The 13,307-nt window shown below is 36.3% G+C and overlaps 3 protein-coding genes across 6 annotated transcripts in view; 1 reads left to right on the top strand and 2 right to left on the bottom strand.

Moving 5' to 3' along the window:
- LOC100645948 (N-alpha-acetyltransferase 15, NatA auxiliary subunit) overlaps positions 1-2,940 on the bottom strand; it is a 45,267-nt gene extending 42,327 nt beyond the window's left edge. Inside the window, exons 1-8 of the mRNA XM_003395965.3 lie at positions 2,714-2,940; positions 2,095-2,442; positions 1,823-1,957; positions 1,548-1,692; positions 1,197-1,454; positions 812-1,122; positions 451-732; positions 162-375 (exon numbers count right to left, since the gene is read on the bottom strand). Of these exons, the coding sequence (XP_003396013.2) occupies positions 162-375; positions 451-732; positions 812-1,122; positions 1,197-1,454; positions 1,548-1,692; positions 1,823-1,957; positions 2,095-2,442; positions 2,714-2,770 (1,750 nt within the window). The 5' untranslated portion in view covers positions 2,771-2,940. The remainder of the gene's footprint in view (positions 1-161; positions 376-450; positions 733-811; positions 1,123-1,196; positions 1,455-1,547; positions 1,693-1,822; positions 1,958-2,094; positions 2,443-2,713) is intronic.
- Positions 2,941-3,362: 422 nt separating this feature from the next.
- On the top strand, positions 3,363-5,820 carry LOC100645833 (DNA-directed RNA polymerase III subunit RPC3). The gene is made up of 8 exons (XM_003395964.4): positions 3,363-3,875; positions 3,945-4,063; positions 4,164-4,294; positions 4,406-4,640; positions 4,703-4,911; positions 5,003-5,156; positions 5,222-5,582; positions 5,657-5,820. The coding sequence occupies exons 1-8, from the start codon at positions 3,729-3,731 to the stop codon at positions 5,789-5,791; spliced, it is 1,491 nt and encodes a 496-aa protein (XP_003396012.1). The 5' UTR covers positions 3,363-3,728; the 3' UTR covers positions 5,792-5,820.
- A 62-nt stretch (positions 5,821-5,882) lies between these two features.
- LOC100650599 (transcription factor SOX-6) overlaps positions 5,883-13,307 on the bottom strand; it is a 326,314-nt gene continuing 318,889 nt past the window's right edge. For all 4 annotated transcript variants that reach the window (XM_048406937.1, XM_048406936.1, XM_012309421.3 and 1 more), the window contains 4 exons: positions 12,529-12,753; positions 12,085-12,132; positions 11,790-11,942; positions 5,883-11,506 (listed from right to left, as the gene is read on the bottom strand). In XM_048406937.1, coding sequence (XP_048262894.1) covers positions 11,013-11,506; positions 11,790-11,942; positions 12,085-12,132; positions 12,529-12,753 — 920 coding nt within the window. In that variant the 3' untranslated portion in view covers positions 5,883-11,012. The remainder of the gene's footprint in view (positions 11,507-11,789; positions 11,943-12,084; positions 12,133-12,528; positions 12,754-13,307) is intronic.

The raw sequence follows: 13,307 nt of genomic DNA, 5'->3' as shown, positions 1-13,307 counted from the left end.
ACTTCATGAGCCCTTCCTTAGAAGCCATGGCAAAAATAAGTAAAACCACACAAACACTATACCCTTAATCATTGTTCACGAATATGTAGTAAATATAAACAACTCGGCGACAGTTAGTAGCTGATTGATAAAAATAAACGATGCAAGGAATGTAGACTTACCGGTGTCGATTTCTTGCGTCTGTGTCGGATCGGGCAATGGTTCATCGTGTAGTCGTAAATAAACCTCCATTGCACATTTTGCTGCTTTAAAATAAAATGGATGAGCTCGTAGCACGTCTTCTAACCTTAGAAGACCCACGTAAGACCTCAAGGTCATCTTTCTCATACAGTAGGTATGAAAGTCGAATTGATCTTCTATGATTTCAGAAAAGTGCTATAATTGATAGAAATCGTTTGAGAGCGGCTAATAATAAATTATTACTTGCAAATATAGAATGTTAAAACCTACCCTGTCAACTTCGTGACATTTCTTTAATGCCTCCCCGTACTTTCCAAGGCGTTTGTAAGCATTAGCTGCTTCTGTCTGAATCCACATACATTGCATTTCATTTAGATTTTCCATGGCTAAAACCCCTTCCCTAGTAAACTTGCCACACGTTTCTTCCGCTTCTTTGATGAGATTTGCACGCAACATATACTTGGCACATTTAGAATTAATATATCGATCTGCTGTGTCTAATCCTTGCGCTTCGTCTAACCACTTATAAGCTTCTTGAACATTACCAGCGTGCTAAGAATGTACACGCACAATTAATTACATTATTAAAGAAATATAAATATACATTACAAAAATCGAACACGGAATTTACCTTATAAATGCGACCTTTGGTAACAAAAAGTTCTATAAGTGTAGGTGTGTGTTCTATGGCAGCATCAATTTCATTTAGCGCTTTTTCTGTAAGTCCAAGATGGTCGTAATGTTGTGCTAAATAATAATAAGTCCATAACAGTGCCGAAGCTGGCTCTCGCGCATTATCTTTCTCTTGATCGCTAAAATGCCCATGAGCTTTTAATGCTTCCTTGTATTCCAAAACCAAAGACTGTATAGTATCAACCTTCTGTTGATCGTTATATAAAGAACGAAGATTTACAAATAGGGGTGGTACACCTTTATGAAGACCTATGGTATAAATAAAATATCAATAAGTAACTTAGACTCTTTGTAAAAATATTTTCAATAAACATAAATTGTACCTCTTCGTAAGTACCGATCTACTAATGTTTTAAATTCATCCCCTAATGCATAATTTAATTGCAAGCGACGCGGCGCTAACGCTCGAGGAAACAATTCTTCATATCTTTGGAGCATAGCTAATGTTTCTTCAGGTTTTGTGTGTCTTTCAGCCTCTGCTAGCCTAGCATAATAAGTTGTATTTTCAGGATTTATATTTAAAAGATCTTTATAAACCTGTGTTGCTTCTGCATATTGTTTTAATTGTAATCTTAATTTACCTACAAAAAAACAGGAAATTAGTTTTAAAAAACATTATTATAAAACACTTGTGATTAGTTTTCATAATTTAGTTGTAGAAATTTATAACATACCATATGTTTCTTTTACAGTAACTTTATCACAAATTTGATCACTATATTTGTCAAGATGTTTCAATGCTTGTTCACATTCCCCTGATTCCTGGATAACCATATTTTGGTACAATAGCAACTCACTGTGCTCATAATCATAACAAATCTGCAAATATTAAAAATATCCCAGTATTACATATTATAATATTATCAATATTAAAAAAAAAAAAAAAACAAATTTGATTACATTATTTAATACAACATTTTTTCTTTTTACATAATATTAGAATACATACCATTGGGGAATTTCGAAACGTATCCAAAATTTTAAGTGCTGTTTCATAATCCTTTAATAAATGATATGATATAGCAAAACCAATCCATGAAGCACGCTGTGTAGGACGTAACATAAATAACTGGTACCTTGTGTCCTAAAAAGATATAGAAATAAATACTACTATTAGATAAAAATTAGGTTGATAACGCCATTAATGAAAAATAAACAAGAATAAAACAATTTATACATATACAATAAGTAGAAATAAGGTCCATCATATTAAGGATTTACCTTATAGCCCTCCAGATCCCTCATCTGAATTTGAAGCAACGATAAGTCCCTAAGAATTTGAATGTTATCCTTGTCCCATTTAAGGGCATTTCTATAGCACTTAATGGCTTCATCATATTTCTTATCCGAGCGTTGTAAAAGTCCATAAACGTGCCAACAAACATGAGATTGCAAATCATTCCTAAGACCTCTCCGGACATGATCATATGCTTCTTCTTTGCGACCTAAGCAGTTCAGAGTGAGACCTTTCATTGCCAAGGTCTCTCCATGTTCACTAAATTTAGGGTTTGATAAAATTTGCTTTGCAAACTTTATCCCATTTTTATACTGTTTGTGTTCATAACACCTCTGCAAGAAACATAAATACGTTTCATAGGATAAAACGTTTTCATGATTTCAATACTATGTACTTCAATAAATTGGCATTATAAAGTATCGTAAAAGATAAACAAAAAATCATGTTTTCATTCATAAGATCGGTAAAATTTTTATGACCCATGATTGCCAGTGAATTTTTCATAATTTTTCGAAGAGTGCTTCATCATTACAGCATGATGAATACTCTTATTAACCGGAGAGTGGGGTCCAAAACAGAGCGTTTTGATTACATATTACTCACCAGAATTCGTTTAAACAAGGCATTTTCTTTGGGTGGCAAGGGATTGCTGGAGGGCATTTTTGTATAAATACAAAAATATAGGGCCTTTTCCACCCGGTAAACTTAATTTTCACCACAAAACCTCGTGGCCACAAACGAAGAAGTCGATCTTCGATCACGTGATCATCTGCGACAATGCTGTTCCGCCGGAAGTTCTACATCCACGGTGCCGCACACTTTAATATATTATATAGCTTTTAGAAATTTATTAACAAGAATAATACGTTCTTTGCGTACGTTCGCGTTTATATTTCGTTATCTTTGATGCTTTCGATGATTTTACCTTTTTCGGAATTGCATGAAATACGTATTTCTAAGTAATGATAACCAATGATACTTAAGAAGCATTTCTATGAAATTACGAAAGTTATGAAGGATATGATACGTTTGAATCATACGCGATGAAAAATTTAGCTTTCTAATGTATACATATAACAAGATCATTTTTTATATACATCCTATATGAATTATGTAAATATATTATAAATATGTTATAAAAACGTTATTTATACTCCTTAGAATCTTCTATAACATTAAGTGCAATTTATAAATTGTTTACTCCATGATTGGTCTACTTTAGAAACTAACCTTAAATTTTGTATAAGCACATGGTCTTCAAATCAGGAGGCTTTTAAATTGTTCGAACTAATGTAGCGTACATTAGTTAATGTAGTGTACATTAAGAATCATATTTTTTATACTTTGTATTACAATTTATTTTTTGTAAATATAATTGTAAAAAATACATATAGAGATAATAATTTTTGTACAATGTAGATTTGATTTTATATCTTATTTCGTAATTATAATTTTATAAGAGGTTATGAAAACAATATGGCCGAGCTTTTTACGAAAGATATTAATTTATAAAATATGTGTCCTCGGGTTTATATCTTTTGGAATTAAGTGATTTATGTACAGTAATTTATACTTTTGAATATTTGGTTATCAAAATTTGTATAAAGAGAATAACAAAATGTCATTAATGTGTAGAAAGTTATGCTTTTCTATTTTATCTGAGCACTTTGGTCAGATTGTGCAATCTGTGGCTGAAGATTTATTTAAACATGGTGCAAGACCAATAGGATTAATTTATCATTCAACGCATCTTCCTATAATAAAGGTATAATACATTAACTTATTTTAATCAATTTATTTCTCATTTATGATATATGTTTAATGTTGTTTTTAGATTAAGGAATCATTATGCGTTTTAATAAAACATGGTCTTGTTACATACAATCAAACAGAAAGGGAGATGGAATATTCTTTAATTGTAGAAAATGTTTTACTTATTCTTCGTTACCCAAGGTAATATGTAATTTATGTAACACGGATTTTGTTGCTTTCAATTCACAAATAAATGAAAATAAGAAAGATTCATATAATTTAAATGTTTTAATTTTTATAGGTATATATTCTTTGTAAAAACAATATGTGGAAATGAATGTGAAATGATTTTTGAAGAAGTATTAATGCATGGATATATAACAGCTTCAGAAGCAATCACAAAAACATATAAAAAGATTGAACAATCACCTTGTATGTAAATTTATAGTTTTAAATTTTAACTTAAAAATTAATTGTATATATTATATTACAATAATTTTGATAAATAATTTTGTTCTATTAACTATGTACTTATATTTTTAGCTGATTTGCAACCATCAGTTCCAGTTTTAAAAGAGAAATTTGAATTACTTGTCAAAAACCAGTTTTTAATGCGCAGTTTAGACACAGTTGAAGAGAGAAATGAAAAATGTGATTTTACATTACCAGATTTGAATTTGGGTGCTATTACTAAAAGAATAGAAGGAAATGATATTGATTGTGGAGATAGTAAAATTTATTGGAAAGTTAATTTTGATCGTCTTACTCAAGACTTTAGGTAAGAGCTGCAAAAGTATTGTGTACATAAAACACATGAGAAATTTGCAATATAATCTATAGGGATCAAATTATTATATCAGCTATGAGCAGACGACTTGATGAAAATGCAGGAGCGTTGATGAGACAGTTATTAATTCTTATGTATTTACGGACAGCATCATGGGAAGACACATCTAATCCAATACCTCTTACAGAAATAAAAGAAGCAGTTAGAAAAGTCGATTGTCCATTACTTATACAATATCTCGATCAATATTTACGTCTGATTGGTACGAACATTAGTTATAAAAAGTGTACTTGTAAACTGCCTAAGTATTTCGAAGAACATTGCATAATACTTAGCTAAATGTATTGTTTCAGAGGAAGATTCTAGTCAATTTTTAAAACGGGTTGGGGATTCGGGAGGTGGTCAATACAGCGTTAATATGAAAGAGGCGTTTAAACAATTAGTATGGACCACATTAGAAAATATTGTAACGGAGCGATTTGGTTCAAAAGCAGCTAGAATTTTTAGGTACGATATCGATTAATATCGATTTTAACATTGATTAACTTAAGTATCTTCATCTTACTGTACAGGTTAGTGCGTAATAGAAAGTACATCGAACAGGAGCAAATTCAACAATTGGCAATGATTCCGGCAAAAGAAGCGAAGCATCTAACGTATACTCTTTTGCAAGAGAATTATTTACAAATACAGGAAATAAAGAAATCTGGAGTATCAGCTGCACCAATAAAAACATTTTTCCTATTTCATATTGATTTAAATTTGGTTGTTCATATGGAAGTGGAGCACTGTTATCATGCACTGTACAATATTATGCAAAGACGAGAGTATGAAGCAAGCAGCAATAAGCGGATGATCGATAAACAATTGCGAATGCAAACCCTTACGACTAATTTGAAAGAACACGGTGCTAGCGAAGAGCAATTAGCAGAGGTGCATATAATTTTCGTTATTATATTATTTGTAATTGTTCAGTAACAGATTAATTTCATTCAAATTGTTCACAGATTGCAGAAATGATGACACCGTCTGAGAAACAACAATTAGAAAAAGTTCAAAATAGAATTAAGAAATTAGGTATTACCGAATTGCAGATTGACGATACTTTGTTCCTATTGACAATGTATTTACGTTACCACTAAATAAAGACATATCTTTTAAATATGTAAAACTGTGATAAATATTAACGATGCTATCCATTTTCACTATCCATGAAAGAACAAGTACATAAAATTTCATTCATTTATATAGTTATTTATTTATGTATAATAATGGTTACGCTTGTAAAATACAAACAACAAAGAATACCTAACTTTCAAATTATTGTAATAAATATAATCATATATCTATGTTTATAATAGTGCTGCTCTCTATGTGATACAGTGCATTTGATGTCACTATCTGTTAGGGAAAATGATCTTGGAGTACACACCGTTAAATGTTCTACCATTGACAAACACTTCGTGTAATTATACCTTTTGATCTATGCGATATGAATGTATGTTAGTTGATTAGAAACAAATTATTAGAGTTATGAATCACAGCCAGCTCAAGGTGCCTTATGGATCAGTAAATAAGTCGAACGCTGCAAATGCTATTTATAATTAGCTAAAACGTAATTCCATTACGGTATGTATGTAAAGACTGGAGACCATTATATTTGGTGTGTCATTACTACCGTACGTTTTACTTCCAAGTATGATTTTCCCTTAATTCCTATTATATACTTTATACGTTCATCTCAACACTACCGCGATGAAAACGGACTCCTCCGTTGTAAATATTTATTAATCATAAAAATTCAAAGTAGATAGTGTTAACAGTGAAGATTCACTGATCTTAAATATATATATTTTGATTGTACGCTATTGACACCAATTAATAACGTGTACTACATCTGTCGCGAGTAGTGATAAGATGATCGTGAACGTGTAATCGCATTCAAACATGCATCTGACTGATTTTATACTTTTTCCTTTTTCCCTTTTCGTGACACATATACACACACGCATACATACACACACACACTCTCTCCCTCTCTCTCTCTCTATTTCTTTCTCTCTCTCCTCTCATGTTCTTCTCTCATTTAGACGGTATTGCATAGACTATGTACATTGCACGTACATACAAGTTTCTCCTAGAAATAACGTTGTATACCTAAAACTAATGTTGAATTTCGGTAAAGCGTTATTTTATTATATTTTTTTCATACCATTAACAACAACGTACATGTAAATGAAGTGAATTCTTGGAATATTGAGATTGGATGTTAGTGTTCACTTTTTTTTCTTCGTTACGTTAGATATACTATAGTATTAGTAATGTATTCGTTTTACAATTTACTATTCTTACAGTTTGCATTCGCACTGGTTGCATTTCTTTTCTTTTTTTTTTTTTTTTGTCTTTTGAAATCCGATGAATTTACAGCGAGTGCATTGAGATTATCGTGAAAACGTTCGTTTCTAGGTATACAAACGAAAAGAAAGAAAAATAAAAGGAGGAAAAAATTGTGTACTTAGCATCTGTCGTTCCTGACAAAACTGATCTGTCCATCAAATGCAGAATTGAACTTTATAAAGAAAACAACGTGCTGGGGATAATCAAAATCGATGAAAATTTCTTAACAGCTTAATTGTACGTACGCGATCCGAAAATGCGTTCTTGAATGTAAAAGGACCGAAGAAACCGCGGTAGAAGGTAGAAAAATAAGAAGAGCGAATTATTTTGAAAGATTACGAATATATGGCACAATAGGAAATAACATGCAATGGGCGCGTTTATACCCTCCACATATCAATTGATTTATTGAATGATTGGTTACTTGTAGAATGAATAGGGTTGAATTATTGTTATTTGGAGGTCAAATTGCTGAAGAAGAAGGAAATGGAAAAGTAAGAAAGGAGGAAACGCAATTGCTCGAAGGAAACGTAGAAATGTCTAACGAAAGTGCACCTTTCGTTTCTCCAGGACGTGATAAGAGAAAGAAAAAAAAAAAAACGTTTCAGTGTAAATGTAAAAAAAAACATCTAATTGTTGCGTGAGCGATACGACATTGAAAATTTTTGAGTATTCGAGCACGCAAGTGATCGACGAGCTTCGTGTCGCCCGTTGTCGTCGTCGTTGTCATCTGAACTGGCACGTACAACTTCTATTGCTATGCGTAATAAGGATAATTATTTTTAAAAAAAGAGAGAGAAATAATATAATAATATTAATAATAATCATAATAATAGTCAATAATAATAATAGTACTAAATAAAACTGATGTGACAATAATAATATTAAGGATAATAATAGAGATAATAATGACCAAATGAAAATAAGAATATGCATCGCATTTTTAACATTTCGTTAAGTCTACGTGTTCTCGAGTAAATTACATATATGTGGCGCTATGCAAGATACATCACAATATAGTTACACTGTACATTCAATAGTATTGACACTTCTTTTTGCGTCGGTCGATTTCTCCCTCTCTCTCTCTCTCTCTCTCTCTCTTTCTCATCCTCTCAATACCGTTCACACTTTCGTGCTTTTTTTTCTCGATCGACGAACACACCGCCGACGCAGTTGTACAAATCTATGTATATACATAAAATAAATTATTATCAACATTAAGCTATCCTATCTGCCGCCGGCCGCGGTATTCGAAAAGCACCCGACGAAACGCGGGCACAGATATATCGAGGATACTGGCTCTCTTTATAAAATTATATTAGGTACCTTGTATAGAATTGCACTGATTATAAATAACAAAAAAAAAAAAAAAGAGAAAAGAAAAAACGGTGAAAAAAGAGATGTAGAAGTTATCGAGTTTTTCACGTCGAGCCAACTCTGCCGACCCGGGAACCGGAAGGGACGTCATATCGCCACAAACCTCCGGTCCGCGAAAACGCTATTTGGCACATAAGTATTATCACATCGAGCTCCCGATTTTTCCAGTTTCGGTACAATTCGTTTTCCCGAATTACATGCGAGACTTTACGCCCTATAGTTCTATATTGTTTTTTCTCCTTACGAGACGGTGCTCGTTTTTTCCTACTTTCCTTCCTTTTTTTTTTTTTTTTTCTATGACATCCACTAACATCACGGTAAACAACGGTGTCTAGATTCTCTCGATCGGCTCCCATCAGGTTGATCGTGCATTCACGAATTCGCACAACTCGAAGGAAATGAAAAACGGAGAAAAAATGTAACAACGTGTGTCCGGAAAACATCGAAAAACAAAACACACAACGTCGTATTAGAATTTGATTATTCGTTCGTTTACATCGTTTACAATAAATAACGCTAATTTCCCCGTCCGTAATTTTACGCAATAACATTGTACTAAAATTGACGCCGCGCGTGTCCCTCTCTCACTTTCTCTCTATTCATTCTTCCTATACATACACACTTCCTTTCCTTCTAATAATACACTTCGATTACTTCTCTTTAGATTTTGGTTTTTCTTTTATTTAGAAAAAAATTCTCTTCGTCTTGCCTCCGCTTAACGCTATCTCCGCTTAACGTTAGGTCCATAAATTAATCGCGAAAAATACTATAAGTACTATAAGTGTGTTTTTAGACGCGAAACGAAGTGGCCACACACCCCTGTGACTCGAGCGGGTTCATATCGCGTGACGGAATGTGGAATTCCACATTTTCTTCTCGTCCTCTGTCTCGGTCCTCGTGCGATACACCGGATATCAGTGATTGCATGTGAATATGAAAAAAAGGACCGTCCGCCGTGAACGTGGGATAACTATACGATCTAATAACGCGTGTTGCCGCGTATACTCGGAAAACGCGTGATGCTGCAGGATACTAACGGACCACAGCTTTTTCTTTTTTCTCTTTCTTTTTTACTTCTCTTTTTTGCGTTCAATTTCTTACATTTTTATCTTTTGTTCATTTTTATTTCTGTCGTTTCTATTTATCTTCGTTTCTCACGTATTGACACGGCCGACCGGAATGGCGTATCGCTATAGACGCGCACGCACACGCACACGCGCGCGCACACACACACAAAAACAGACACACACACACACACACTAGAAGGAATAGGAACAAGACTTTTTTGGCCGCTCACCGTATTTTCGTACACATACTCACGCACGTACACACAGAAATACGTGTCGCGATCGTCTCGCGGTGTGTTGAAACGCGGCTCATACGAAACGCAATAGAAACGAATTCGATCGAGCATCGGCGGGAGAGTGCATCGGATCGATCCTTCTGGCGCGCGTACACACATGTGACACATGGCAGTCTTACGAAAAATCAGGTATGTGTGTATATATATATATATATGTATATATATATATATATATGTGTGTGTATATATATATAAAATGTGTGTGTATATATATATCGTTTTATATTTGTATTTATTTACCTCATTTATTTTTTATGTATAATTCTAGCGTTCATGTTACTCTGCGCTCCCGCGTACGGAAAACACCCGCGAGATGGATACCGACATACGTTGACACGCGAATCGACGTTCGTTACCTGATCGAGAATTCTACTCACGCGCATATCTCGTTACCTAGAACGTTACCTAACGACGATTAGACCTTATCGTTCGCAGATTTGCGCCGCCTTGGTCGCGGTTTTGATTACACCAACGGAATATACCATTGGTAACTCTCGTGCCGCCGTCGTGTTCGTTGTCCCGTCGGCATGGATCAACCGTCGCGCCTGCTTTCCCCACCCCATTCCTCTTAGTAATAGCATAAGCAAGCAGGAAACCATCAGAGCTCCGCACGATGCCGTTATCCACGTCGAGCTCACGTTCACCGGTGTCCCGTGAATCGTTCGACGTACATGTATACGTAGCGCATAGCGAGAAAGGGCTGGTTGGCCGATATCGGTCACGTGACTCTACATCATGACACTCTGTCCCAAAGATTCGAGTCGTGATGTATATGTCCGAGTTACGCACGATCTTTCAGCCATATGTGCACGAGCAACGTATCTCATAACGAATCGCGCGACATATTGGGCGATACGATGACGCGACGACGGCGGATCCAAGGAAGCAGGACACATCGCCGCTCGAATCCGCGGGAGGGCCTCCACGCGTCGTACGATGGCACAGAATTGTTATATATCACAACCTCTCGAGCGAGGCTTCGAAACGCTCAGTCACTCTTCGAGAACGTTTTTCTATCCCCCGACAATCGACTACATATATCGTTTCCACGTTTCTGTTCACGCGACGATACACGCGTTCATGCGTATATATTCCTTTCACGCGAACCACCAGAAGTTTTACCAGAACAACTCGTGGCCGAGTCTCGACGTTGACGCTGCTGCTGCTGCTGCTGCTGCTGAAGATGATGCTCCGGGCGGCCATGGCGGCTGACCCGGAGCTGCGGTTCAATCTTCGTCGTGATGTCGCGGACTGGCGTCGTAGCCACCGATCGAGCCCGAGTTCTCCGGCGAGAAGTTCATCATATCCGATGGTGATAAACTGTCTTGCGTATAGTAGAACGATGGATGATCGGAACTGGGACCAGCCGCGCCGCCGTTCAACATGGTAGCCGGCGGCGACACGCTAGGCCTTGCCGATGGACCGGCCGCCCCCGTTCCCGGATGATGTTGCGTGCTAAGATCCGAGCCCACCGGAGACAGGAAGCTCATCTCTGGCCCGCTGTCACGACACCAGAGCTGTCTCATTTCCTGCCGTCGTTGCCGCATCAGCGACTTATACTCGGATATGCGCATCTTCTTCCCATCAACGATGCAGGTGCGCTTTGGTCGCGGCCTGTACCTGTAGTCGGGGTGTTTCTCCATGTGCAACTTCGACAATCGTGATTGTTCCTCGTAGTATGGTTGTTTCTCGGAGTTCGACATCGCTTTCCATCGAGCACCTGTGCAAGTAAAAGGAATATTGTTGAAGATGATCGTGAAAGCGACACTGGCTTTCTAGTGTAGGAGGAAGAAAAGTCTATTCTATCTATTATATCTATATATAAAAAGGAGTTTTAAAAAAGCGTTTCTGCGAGGGATGGTAATGTTGGGAAGTTGATAATTTCGAGAATCACAAGATCGATCCCAATGTTCGCGTTATATCACATTTGAGGGGCACGGGAAAAATGCGACACAAGCGATGAGATCTTTAATTTAAGAAAATCATGATTGAAACTTTCTTACCGAGTATTTTCGATATGTTGGAATTATGCATGTCCGGGCAGGCTTTCAAAATTTTCCTACGCTCGTCCTTGGCCCACACCATGAACGCGTTCATAGGCCGCTTGATATGTGGCTTGTTCTCACCCTCCCTCTTCTGCTGTCTCACCATTTTAGCTGAACAGAGAGAAGACGTGTTAGATGTCAACGTCGCTTGGCTTCCTCCCGTGAGAAGCGAATCTGATTTCGTGAGCATCACCTGGCGCTCTCGAAACAAAAGCGTAACGTCAGCCTCGTGGCTCGTCAAAAGACTGCTTACCTTTTTCCGTTATGTCTTCCGGTACCTTGTAACCCGGCTCCCGCCACACTGTAATTTCAGAATATCGCAGCATGTTATAATTTGCAACAGCAACTCCGAGCAGATTATGAGAAATCATCGGAGTGATCCGAATGCGACATCGTTCATCGAATGGTTATCCCTTTTTACGGTTTATTTATCATATCGTTACAAATAAATAATTTTTAATTCAGATTTTAATAAAATTTAGAACGCCTAATAGTTTAACGTCATTCTGTTCTATTTTCCAACAATCTAATATTTCAAATACCAACGATGTATTTACAATATCCTCCCAAATTCTTTTAATTTCACAGCTGTGTCATTACTTTTTCGGGTCGGCGATAAGGCAATACCAATAATACTATCTCGAATTAGCAGAATAATGAAAGTAGTATAGCGCAAAGGATGAGAAAATGTATTTACTGTGGGGCGTGGACAGATAATCCTGTTCCTCCTGCGCAGCCTCCTCCCGGGAACCGGAGTGCTTGATCGGTCGTTGAGTCTGCGGCGACGGAGGCATTGCACCAGCACTCGGTGGTATCCCGTAAATGCCACGCATAGCGAAATGCTTTTCGACGGCGGCAACCGCGGCGGCAGTCACGGCACCTCCTGGTCCAGCCGCTTCGTCTTTGGCCATTACCTTGCCCACTGCAATGATAAGTCATAAGCCAGATAAGAAAAGATAGAGGGAACACATTTATGGCAAAATCAACGTATCACGTTAACGTCATCGTCTTGTCTCATTGTACAAACAAGCAACGATATACCGCGAGGATTGCACCATCGACCGTTCCTCTGATGTTAAGATGTTGGGTTAGGTCTTTACTGGGTGAGACATTCGATATCGTAAGATTATATCAAAGGAAAAGTTTATTTTCAAGTTATCGAAACAAGCGATGAACTGATTAGCAGAATTGAAAAATATTTCTCTCAAGCTTTTTTTTTATATCAATTATTAAAATAATATTGCTTCCTGTTAATATTTCATACTAGTTTCTGTGCTATTTATACTTCGTACTTTATATTAATTTACTTGCTCTTTTTGCTAATTACTGGAGGTAAACAACATTTTTATGCCGCAAAAACTATGCACGATATCGGTCCTTCTTTCAAACAACATTTCTATGTCGCAAAAACTATATATGATATCGATGGTTTTTTCAAACCAGGAAGTCGATGAGGAGAATTTACGCAGCAATCTA

This window comes from Bombus terrestris, chromosome 6, assembly GCF_910591885.1.
Source record: "Bombus terrestris chromosome 6, iyBomTerr1.2, whole genome shotgun sequence".
Classification (NCBI taxonomy): Eukaryota; Metazoa; Arthropoda; class Insecta; order Hymenoptera; family Apidae; genus Bombus; species Bombus terrestris.
This window is presented reverse-complemented; position numbering and strand designations above follow the sequence as displayed.